At 50.0% G+C, this 11,010-nt stretch overlaps 2 protein-coding genes and 1 long non-coding RNA gene across 9 annotated transcripts in view; 1 reads left to right on the top strand and 2 right to left on the bottom strand.

Annotated features, from left to right (window-relative positions):
* Window positions 1–4,753, bottom strand: part of LOC127749798 (uncharacterized) — a 210,102-nt gene extending 205,349 nt beyond the window's left edge. The window contains exon 1 of the long non-coding RNA XR_008011362.1: window positions 4,525–4,753. This is a non-coding gene — a long non-coding RNA (uncharacterized LOC127749798). The remainder of the gene's footprint in view (window positions 1–4,524) is intronic.
* A 1,794-nt stretch (window positions 4,754–6,547) lies between these two features.
* Window positions 6,548–11,010, bottom strand: part of LOC113209420 (uncharacterized) — a 28,603-nt gene continuing 24,140 nt past the window's right edge. For 2 of the 7 annotated variants that reach the window (XM_052269521.1, XM_052269525.1), the window contains exons 2-5: window positions 10,322–10,438; window positions 9,253–9,366; window positions 8,941–9,119; window positions 6,548–8,733 (exon numbers count right to left, since the gene is read on the bottom strand). In XM_052269521.1, coding sequence (XP_052125481.1) covers window positions 6,799–8,142 — 1,344 coding nt within the window. In that variant the 5' untranslated portion in view covers window positions 8,143–8,733; window positions 8,941–9,119; window positions 9,253–9,366; window positions 10,322–10,438 and the 3' untranslated portion in view covers window positions 6,548–6,798. Of the gene's footprint in view, window positions 8,734–8,940; window positions 9,120–9,252; window positions 9,367–10,321; window positions 10,439–10,837; window positions 10,963–11,010 lie in introns of those variants that run through there. The other 5 variants (XM_026426916.2, XM_052269523.1, XM_052269522.1 and 2 more) reach the window with 5 other exon arrangements.
* The window catches only part of LOC127749800 (uncharacterized), a 24,726-nt gene continuing 23,119 nt past the window's right edge, over window positions 9,404–11,010 (top strand). The window contains exon 1 of the mRNA XM_052269528.1: window positions 9,404–9,524. Coding sequence (XP_052125488.1) covers window positions 9,404–9,524 — 121 coding nt within the window. The remainder of the gene's footprint in view (window positions 9,525–11,010) is intronic.

Below are 11,010 nucleotides of genomic sequence, written 5' to 3'. Positions count from 1 at the left end.
ACATAATCAAATAAATAATGTGACCGGTAAATCACTTCGCATATTTGAGTAAACTAACTTCCGGCGGGGGGCCTGCGACCCTAGAGATTTGCTCCGTTCACATGACAAAAGACTGTAACGGGGCAACACCGTGACTACACCCCACCCTTCTGCTTTGCATAAGAAAAATACAAAAAAATGAACCAGCGCAGCGTTTAGATTGGATTGTTTGTCAAAGTCTTAAAGACTTTTTTCCCATTGCTTTCAATACATCAACCTCTAGGGCCGAAATAGTAAAACATACGGCTAATCGGCTAATCCGAGGGTAGATTCTGATTCAGAATGTGTTGTTTAGGGGGGGTACTTCCTCTGACATTTTACGATTGGACGCGTCCTTGTACGTCTTTATGTGCAACGTGGTCATTTTCCGAGGGGGCCGCCACTCCTGAAATCATGTGTTCGCCCTCCGTGAAATCCCCCCGAAATCATTTGAAATCCACCTGCAATCATGAAATCATGCGTAATCTGCCAGAAATCCTTAGAAGGTCATGTAAAAACCGCCGGAATCACGTAAAATCCGCCGGAATCTTGTGAAATCCGACGAAATCCGGTAAAATCCGCTGAAATCATCTGTAATCCTTCAAATCAGACATAATCTGCCGGCAGGTTTTAGCGTGAAATCTTCTAAAATAATATGCGAAATCCGTGAAATCATGTGAAATCACGCAATCTTTGCAATCATGTGTACATCCAAAGAGAGAGTGGTGGCCCCCTCGTCATTTTCGCCGTATTTTCGTCGAAGAAAGCACTCTAGTGCCCAAACGGTGCAAGATAGAGCCAAACGGACGAAATTGTAGGCCGAAGGATTCTACTTTCACGAGTTACCCCTTAGGGGACCATAAAAAAATGATTTTCTACTTTTTGGACCAACCCCTATTTCTTCGTTACCCCCTTTCACCCCCTTAGGGGTGGTTGCCAGGATTTGCACCAGGCGTTTCGTTGTCTAGGAGTGACCCCTAAGATACCCTGAAATTTGCAGACCTCTAGCTCATCTCTTTCCTCTTAAACGGACGACGGACAGACAGACGGACGGACGGACGGACGGACACGAGAGCGGTTGCAAAAGCCCGCTTTAATGCTTTTTTAAAAGCAGAAGGGTGGGATAAAAAGAAGAAAAGTTAACTGGATGGCGGTAAAATATCAATAATGTACTACTGCTCATATCGTATGCAACAAAGCGCGATCATTACGCGAGGAGTCGGTTACATTTCCAAAGTTGTCCTCACCCGATCAAGCTCGACGTATTAGTGTGACAAATTAATTAGTGTTAAGTCTGGTCCACAAAATATGGGGAACCGTTTAAACCACATCCAATGGCAGACAAAATTGTGTCTTCAGGATTACAGACAGTTTTCGCAATTTTGGTCCCACACTCTCAGACCACTCTCTTGACAATTTATAATGTATGACGAGAAACTTCTTTGTTCAGTTGAATTGCACAATAAATTACAGACAGATTTTCTAAAAATAATACTAAGAACTATGGTAAGTAATGATGTGATCTGTAGATTTTTAGATCGTGCTAGATCAGATTCAAAGCTTCTGAATTTAAGATGTGCGCAAATTTTATCTTTCAATAAACCCAAAAGTATTACCAATTTAGAGAGTAGTTTGATATTACATCGGTTTATAATAGCATTATGGAGGTTTCAACAGTTTTACACTAAATGACATATGGCTAAAAACTCAAGGAAAAAACACTTTATTGCGGGCTTTATCGCATATCATACATTTTCTCCCGTTGAGTGACCGGTTTGGTTTGTCCAATAAGAGATTCGAGGCGATACGGTGAGTCCGTGGCCCGTGGCTTTTAGAGGGAGTAAACCGAATCATACGGGCTTCAGGTAAAGTTTGGGGAATGTGGGTCAGGCGAAGATCAGTTTAGAGTATGAAGTAAGTGCACGAAGGGTGTCAGTGTACTAATACATTTGTTTTGAACTTTGCGTGTGTAGGAAGCATGGCAGTAGTTTATCCCTGTAAAAAGTTCAGTAAAAGTACTCGTTTGAAAACTGACCGATGTCCTATTTGATATCACATCATAACATCAGCGTTTTTTCATTCAGCTGGGATGTCCGTATGGTGGTTGGACAGCGTCATTGTTAGAGTCATTAACCTGGGCTGACGGGCTACGAGTATTTTTTTATTTTTTTATTTTTTTGTGTTAGCCGCTAGAGTGTAACTACCGATATTAAAAATAATCTGATGTGTCGTAAGTAGGCCGCACCGTTCACCTGTGCGGGTCCGCCCCGGGTCCACCCACCCACAAGATCCGCCCCGCCCGCTGTACGACTGAAGTTGCAGCAATCGGCCGAGGGTAGCAACAAAAGCGTGCCAACACACGCGGGGAAGCGTATTTTTTCCGGCTTTCTTTTCTATAATCGTTTTCTGTTTCAAGAAAATGCTCAGGTTGACCCACCAGTTTAACTGGCAAAGCACTTTTCACTTACTTTTGTGTTGGTCAGTCGAAATAACCCAAATCTCTGGAGCCGCGGACAAATAAAAGCACAATCATGACTTTCTAGCTCATAATGGTGCATTCACAAAGAATGGAATTGTGATTCCATTGTATAATTGATAGGCAAAAATATATGCGTATTATTCCTGCAAACAAGTTTCGTTTGAAACCATGTGCTTCAATTACGTCAACAGTTTATCGTGTAAAACAGTACAATATTCACTCTAACCAAATTGTATTGCGTTCCAGATTAGACAAACGTGCCCTCGTGCCCCCTACCCGCTCCCCCTTCACCCACCACAGCACCCACTCACACCGTCGGGCCAGCCAGCTGAGCAATAGGCCGTTGACACACAACTTCTTTGTAACATTTTTGGGGAGACCGGATCGGGAACCTGCTCATGTGATTGAGTGGGAGATGCCGAATGCTCACTGTAGCTGTTACTACACGCGGGTAGTGCGCGCGCGCGAGCGAGCTATGTGACAAGCTGAGAACTCGCCCCGCCCTGCCCTACCACGCCCCCACCACCACACGGTCGTCCTGGCTCGAATGGCTTGGCCTTGGCAGCACCTCGGCACGGCCAACTAGTACCATGTGGAGTGATACGGACGCTGTGTCGCTCTCTCACGCCCCCCCCCCCCTCCGCACCCGCTTCCACCGAGTTACAGTAAAGGACAGAGGATGCCCGCACGGCCACGCGCTGTTTAGCATATGGGTGAGGTGACCGCAGCGGGGCCGCTGGGGGGCGAGGGCACCTGGCGCCCGGCGCCCGGCGGCGCGGCAACCCCTCCTGCTCGAGTCTTTGATGTGTTCTGCCAGCCGGCAGACTCTCGCTTGTCGTGGCGGGGCCGGGGCGGCCGTGCAGCGCCCGCGGCCCGCAGCAGTCCAGACAATGAATATGCACGGCTGATTGCGAGGCCATGGTGCGGACCGATATTCTAGGAAAAGTTCTTGACGACATCGCGAAAGCGATTTGCTACAGGCGGAGAAGGAGAGAGGGAGAGAGGGAGAGAGGGAGAGAGGCACAGACAGCGATAGCTCTGCGAGATTTCTTTGCGAATAGGCGCCATACTATGCACACCCGCTACACCACCCCCTACCCGCCTTCTTCAGCTTTGATTGTTTGTGTGAAGCACAGCTTGTTTGTAAGACTGACGACAAACCATCTGATATCGTCTCGGTATAATAGGGCTTTGTAAAACGCTATGCCAGGTTGGCACTCCGCGAGAAGCATCATATTTGTCAGACCTCAAATTTGAGACGAATTATAATAAATCTAAGGATGAAGCTAAATCACTCTGAACATATCTCTATCTTTATTTACAATATATGCTGTTACTTACGGTTTTAAAGCGATATTACGATTGACATTGTAAGTTTACCACCACATGCCATAGTATAAGAGTTATTGACAGTGATTAAAATATAGTGAAAATAGAATTTTGTTATTTTGGGTAATTTCACATTTTGGTATCTAAACTTGACCACATTCCACACTTTTCACTTTGAAGATGAGTGATTTTCTTCTGTGTGCGTTATCGTCCACTTTTGAGAGCTGATCTCTGCCCCGCTGCGCGCGACAATAGACCTCCTTCCTTCCGCCCCGTGTCGATGTCTAACTCTGTGGGCCGCACGCTCGGCCGCACGCCAAGGATCGGCCGGCACATGAGCTCCTGAGCTCGCTCCTGAGCTCGCTCCTAAGCTCGCTCCTGAGCGGGGTCGGTGCGGTCAGCGGCTCAATCAGAGGTGCAAACAGATACGCATCGGGCCGCAGTGCGCGCAGAGACAAAGGGCCCATCGGGTAAATGAATTGCAAATGTACGCCGAGGTCAGCAGGGTCAGTGCCGCCCCGCGGCCACACAAAAGAAAGGTCCAAAGCTGCTGTCGAGTAGCGCGCGCGCACACACACACACACACACACACTATGAAAGGTAACACTCCGTGGGGCTGCAGGGTTGAGGGCCCAGGGTGGTGCGGGGCGCGGCGGGAGCGCTCAAGGCCGCGCCGCTATTACTTGTGCACCACTTACCCGTGACGTAACGCCGGCTCCAATTACCTCCCCCCGGGGTTATTACCCGCCGCTGCCTGTTTTCGGCGGCAAAGGGAAGCTGCTGCTGCCGGGAGCTCGTGCGACCCGCTGTGTCGCCCATCACCAGAACCACAGGGCCGGGCACGCCGACAGGGCGGCCACCTCGGTCCACGAAGGTCACCGGGGCTACTGTCGGAAGCCCTGCGCTCCCCTCACCCTCCTCCCCTCGCCATCCTGCACCGCGAGCGAGCGACTCGGGACACAAACGTGACGGGAGTGCTTTGACGGCTGGAGCGATACGTGGGCGGGTTATGCCCCCCCCCCCTCTTTACCCTCCCCCCTAGCACCGCGTGCCCGTGGGCTTTGTCGACCAATCCGTCGCATTCTTACGCCGCCGTCTTTTATAAACCATTCATCGTTACGTCACTGCGATAGTCGGTGTCCTCTGCGGCAGGTGCCGCCACGCCACGCCCCGCATGCCGTGACTTACACCTTTCACTCGACGTAACAGACTTTCATTACCAAATCATATCAAGGTGCAAGTAGAGCGTCCACTGCTCGGCGGGCCTCACGCCATGCACGTCCTTCCTGGAGGCGGCGTGCCGTGCGGTCCTGCCGAAACTGGAGAACTGGGCAACTGGGGTAGGGCTCATGGAGCACGGCGCTCACACCAAATACAAAAGTACAGTGTTGCACATACAAAGATGTCCGATGGCATGAATTGAAATTATTTGCAGTGCTATTGCAAAGAAGTTAGTTTGTATTTATTAGAATTATTTCGAATTATTTACAATCTATTACAATCTATTATGCTGGAATACAAATAACAAACTTACGACTACTGAAGTACGTAGTAATTTGCCCACTTAGCCCAACTCTGTTACAACACACGTTTTTGTTCGGGTGTCAAAAACTGGTCGGTTATTAGACCCAATCAAGCGGTGATTCTCACGCCTCTCGCAGCGGCTACCTCCGTGAGTGGCGGGAAGGGCCCTACAAGGTAGGCTAGGCCCGCGGGCCGCGGCACTCCCTCTGATAAGGTTGCCCCCCTGTCCTTGGCCGCCCGCTCTCCTCCAGCCGACCGTGTGAGGCCTGTCCATCTACACAAAATATGTCTCTCCTACGTCCCATTTTAAATCATCTTGGTGCCCACAAGCAGCCCCCTCTCTCCTCTCCTCTTTCCTCTCTCCCTCTCATTATCTCTCCCTCGGTCTCGCCGCCCACGCAGACATATTGACCGCAGCCAGCGGCCACCATTGTTGTTGTTTGAAATCTCCCGCGCGCAGAACTACCCGAGCGAACGTATTGCCTCGGCCGTGGGCCCAGTGCGCGCCACGCCCTTGGTGCGGCGCAGCGCGCGATGGAGTCACACTCTCACTCATTTTCACTCGAAAGGTAGCCAACGACGTAAAGTGACAAGCGGTGTTTCAAGTCAAAACGAAACTTGAACCGTAATCTTTTATTACGGGGACCTTCGCGGAGTTATCGTCGCAGAGAGAGAGACAAAAGATTGCAGCCTGTCGCTCATGGTGCCGGCCCAGCCTGTCGACTCGTTGTTCTAATGATATAATATTCGTTGTGATATCATGGCGTTAAATAATCCCCGAGCCGTTGTTTCGTTCCGCCCGATCTGTCGCCAGTCAGTCATACCGGGCCGCGCCACTCGGAGCGGCACAAGCAGCCAGGCCCGGGCGCTACACTGGAAATGAAAGTGTAAGAATGTCACACACCTGCAAAAAGGGGGGGAAAATCACACACCTGCAGGTGTAAATAACAATTCAAATACTTTAGGCACAGAAAAAGGGACTATCTTTTTCAAGTAACTGTTCGAATCTCTATTCGCTCGCCTACAAGCAAGCCTGCAAATGTGAGAATATGTTGTACTTCCACTTTTATTTCCAATAAAGCACAGCGCCCTCAAAGGCTGAGGCTGAGGGCCAGTGCATTAAGATCTCCACAGAGCTTTCCTGGACGTGTAGGACAGGCATTACCGAGAGAGAGAGAAAGAGAGAGAGAGAGAGAGTTTTGAGTTTTTACAAAGGATTTATTGGGGGATTTAATTGTACATTATGGGCTAAAAGGGGGGTGTGATTTTGATACAAATAGCTGGCGATGCAGCGGGCATGCGGTGCTGCTTGTTTGTGTCTAAAAGAGTAAAATTTAGAATGGTAGAACGTTACATTTTTGTTTCTATGTGTGGGAGTAGGTTTTTAATTTATTAGTTGAACATTTTAAAAATGTAGAATTGTTTTGATTAAAACATAGATTTAGAGATTAACTAGGACTATGAATGACACATAATTTTTGAACTAACTTTGTTCTAGTTTTGAGTCTTTCATCAGTTGCAAAATTGTTAAGTTCACTAAGTTTGGTGGTGAGTTCTAGAATATTTAATCTCTTGAGTCTTGCATTAAAACTTGTATTGCTTGAAGAGTGGAATAGGTTTAAAAATTGTTCTTCGGATAATATGTCATCGTTGAAGGACATAGAAGATAAGGCATTGCTAAAGTCCTTGTAGTAGTCTTTTGGGTAATTTTTGTCACTTGTTATGGTTTCAATGGATAAGGAATTGGATTGTTTTATCACTTTTGAGGATACTTGGGGGGACGGGGGGAGAACTCTTTTCACTGGACGATTTTCAGCTGATTGTGGTACACTCACGAGGGATGGGAGGGGGGTGGGTACAGCTTGGCTGGCGGCGCTGGCAGCGACGACGACTTCGGGCGCGGAGCAGACTGGTTTGGAGGTTAGGGGCACTTTGTCTTGATGCTTCGGTGGTTCTTCTGGGCTGGGGCTGGGTTTTTCTTTTGAGAAATGTGGGTTCAGCGGGTTTGTTTGGGGTTGTTGAAAGGTTGCTTGCTTGGCGAGGCGGAGAGCTGGCGATGGTATGTATTCTAGGGCTGGGAAGTCTTCGTTTTGTTGTTTCTTTTTGTTGCACTCTTCGACGGTATGACTTGGGCTTCGGCAGAAATTGCATGTTTTTGTTTCGATGTACAGGGTGTGCTTGACGCCTTCTGTGCTTGTGATTGGCATCACTTCTGGGCACGGTGGGGCGTCCTTGGGAATTTGCATGTAGAGGGATCGTGTCCAGGTTCTGACATGCTTGAGGTCGTCGTGGATTGTGCTGACTCTGAGCCTGGTCGGCGTCGAGACGGGTTTACCGTATGGTTTGAGAAGGTTTAGCAGTGCATCGTCTGACATTTCAGGTGGGCAGTTGGAAATTAGGAATTTGGTGGCATCGGAGACGTACTTACGACACGGCAGGAAGATGTCGTCGATTTCGACACCTCCGCGGTCGCAGAGTGTTGTGACGGCAGAATAGCAGGATAAGTAGAGGCAAAATCGGCCCCCACTGAGTCTTGCAGCGTATTGAATGTTGTTGCCACCGACAACGTCGGCTGCAGCGCGGAGTAGTTGGTCTTGGTTGAATTCTTGAGTGTTCTCAAAAACCACTGACATTTTTCGTGATGGGGCATCGTTTGGCACTATAGTTGTTGTTGATTGGAGGTTAGGTTGCAGTTTGGTTTGGGGAGTTGAATTTTCAAATGAATAGTTCATTGGACTTGAGTGGGATTGAAGCACACTTGAATAAAGTTGGGTTTGATGTTGACGCAGCATTTTCTTGGATGGTTCTTGATGACTTTTGGTGGCGGCGTCGTAGTGAGGTTAGGGCCTGGGCAGCCCCAACATTTTGGTTCCTTGTGGAGTAGCCACGTCGTTTCCACTTGAAGTAAATCACTTCACTGATGGGGCACTGTTAGTTTTACTCACTTTTCTTAGATTGTACTGGTTTTGAACCTGATTTCACTAGTTTTTTGTAATAATACTGGGTGGTCCACTAGGGGTGCGCTTTCGCGGGCTTTCTCGAGAGAGAGAGAGAGAGAGAGAGAGAGAGAGAGAGAGAGAGAGAGAGAGAGAGAGAGAGAGAGAGACGGGAGATGAGTGTGGGGGTGCGAGAGAGAAAGAGGACCTTGTTCGGGCTGACGCCGCTGCGGCGGTGATGGCGTGGTTAACGATGCATGCATCCCAAGGCGTCGATGTGGCCGCTATTGCTGTGGGCTCCCGGGCCGGTCCGCCGCAGCTAGTGGCTTGTGGCTACCCCTCCACGTACTCGTGCAGGTACTCGCTCATGTACTGCGGCCTGAGCAGCACCGCCTCCGACAGGATCTGCAGCAGGTTCCGCTTGTCCCGCCGCTTGGGCCCGTGCTCCTGAAGTTCAGATTCATTAAAACATACGGTCCTTTTTCCGTCAATACAGATTTCCAAAAAAATGTTTCTTTTACACCAAACCTTAGAGTTTAGTGTAAACATGTGAATCTTTCAAAAGTAGTTTTCAAATTTGATGAGACATGGGGCAACCATGCAAATTAAGAAACAAGTTTCGTTTTAGGCCTAAATAGGTCGCCAACAACTCACAATGTCCGCGACATCGCGCGTCTGCCGAGCGCTCGCCGGCCCCAACTTGAGGAACTTCTCTAGCGCTCTCTCCATCATCGCCACCTGGGGGTCCTGGATGCTCTCCTTGTGATTAACCGTATCCGAGCTGGACGCCAGGGTCAGGGCTATCATCCGGTTGACCGTCGAGTCCAGCACCTCTGGGGAGAGACGTGTGAAAACGACATCATAGAAACCAAGGAGAAGTTTAGAAATTTCAATCTGACCACTGCTTGGTAGGTTTTTGATTTAGATGTATCAACTTGCTGTTATGGTACGGCCACAGTCCATTACCTTTCAGTGTGGGCTCGGACTTGGTGTCGGCCGGATGGGCGGTGGCGGCGGCGGAGACGGCGGCGGCAGCAGCCAGCAGCAGCGCCAGGGTGACGGCCAGGGCGGTGCGCATCCCTGCGAACACACGCTGGAGTCATGGCTGGAGCTGGAGATGGGGCTGAAGGTATGGGAGCTGGAACTGGAGATGGGGATGAAGGGTGGAGCTGAGGAGCTGGCTGCTGGTGCTGGAAATGGGGTGAAGGTTGGGACTGGAGACGGGGTTGAAGCTGGAGGTATGGGGCTGAGGCTGGATATGGGGCTACATTATAGGTATGCGGTTGCTGGAGCTGGAAGTGGGGCTGGTGCTGGAGATGGGTCTGTAACTGGAGACTGGCCTGGAGAAGGGGCCGCGGTGGAGCCAAGAGCTGCGTCATTATGGAATTTTATAAAAGAGCTTTCTCTCCCTCCCTCTTTCTCTCTGTCTCCCTCCCTTTGTCTCCTCCTTTCTCTCGCGCGCGCGCCCCTTTTTGCGGGTTGTTAAAGCGCAACGACTGGAGGGAGGGAGAGAGGTGAAATGGTGAGGGTATCACTGGTAGAAGGAAAGAAATATACCGCGACTGTAACTGCGGCAGCAGAAAGTCTGGAGAAAGGGGACGAGGTGGGGGCGGGGGCTGGGCTAAGGTCGAGCAGGGGGCGGAGTGGGTGCAGAAGTAGTGATGAGGAAGAGGAACTGGAGGGAGTGGGAGGGAGGTAGGAGAGGGGAAGGGGCCGTCTGGACGGCTTCGTCAGTGCGGCGCCGGCTGCTCTATGGCCCCAGCCAGTATGCCTCAGGCCGGGCTGGCAGGACACTGTCAACATTATCTCTCCTGACTTTTATCCCCGACATGTGTGCTTTTCCGAAATTGACTCGTCGCGATCATGAATGATATGGAAGCGATCAATCGCGGAGGAAGCAAGCACGGCGTAAATGCGGCTGGTCGTTTGGACAACAGAATGGCGCCAGAAATAGACCGGTGACCGTGGCCCCGGGCATCGGTCAGCCGCCGGGCAGTCGATACGAGTGCTGACGTATAGCCTGGACGGGACTTACTTTGCGCGCAGCGGACGGCTGCGACTGGACGGCTGGACGTCTGAATGAGCCCACGACGCTCGGGAGCAGAGATCGAAGTCACTTTTCAGATGTCGACTGTGGTGGGCTGAGGGCTCCCTGGAAAAATTTGTAATTTTTAGCATGTTTTTCAACTGTTCAAATCAATTTTAGAATTTCAGCATCGCTTTAATATAGTTATGCGGGTTCTTCTCCAGAAACATGAAACCGCGAATGACACAGGATCTTATTATTCCATATCAAAATGTAAGGTCATACTCATACTCATATTTAACTACAGTGGATTACAGTAAATAACGTTGCACAGGGTGCCCGTCATTTTCGTTTTTAATATTTTTCGGCACAAACCCCTCAGCTTACTTTTGTTTTTGCAGAAGTGTGCGTGCTTTGTCTGACGACAGCGCATAGAGGAAACATGTTGTGTGTCTCTGTCTCTCTCTGTCTCTCGCACAAACGTGCGCGTGCACTCCCTCTCCCTCGCAGAACTCACACACTCACACATAGACGGAGCAAGGCGGGAAGGCGGAGTGGGAGAGCTATTCGTTAATTTATGAAACTCACTGCTGCTTGCTGATTTACGAGAGGATGAGAAGCGGCGCTCCGGACCGTTGTGCCGCGGGCCGCGCCGCCTGCCTCACTTATATACGCCCCGCCCCGCTCCGCCCCGCCCC

The sequence above is a fragment of the Frankliniella occidentalis genome, unplaced genomic scaffold (genome assembly GCF_000697945.3).
Source record: "Frankliniella occidentalis isolate FOCC.00 unplaced genomic scaffold, Focc_3.1 Scaffold94, whole genome shotgun sequence".
In the NCBI taxonomy this organism is placed as follows: Eukaryota; Metazoa; Arthropoda; class Insecta; order Thysanoptera; family Thripidae; genus Frankliniella; species Frankliniella occidentalis.
The sequence above is the reverse complement of the archived record's forward strand: the minus strand, read 5'-3'. Positions and strand labels throughout refer to the sequence as shown.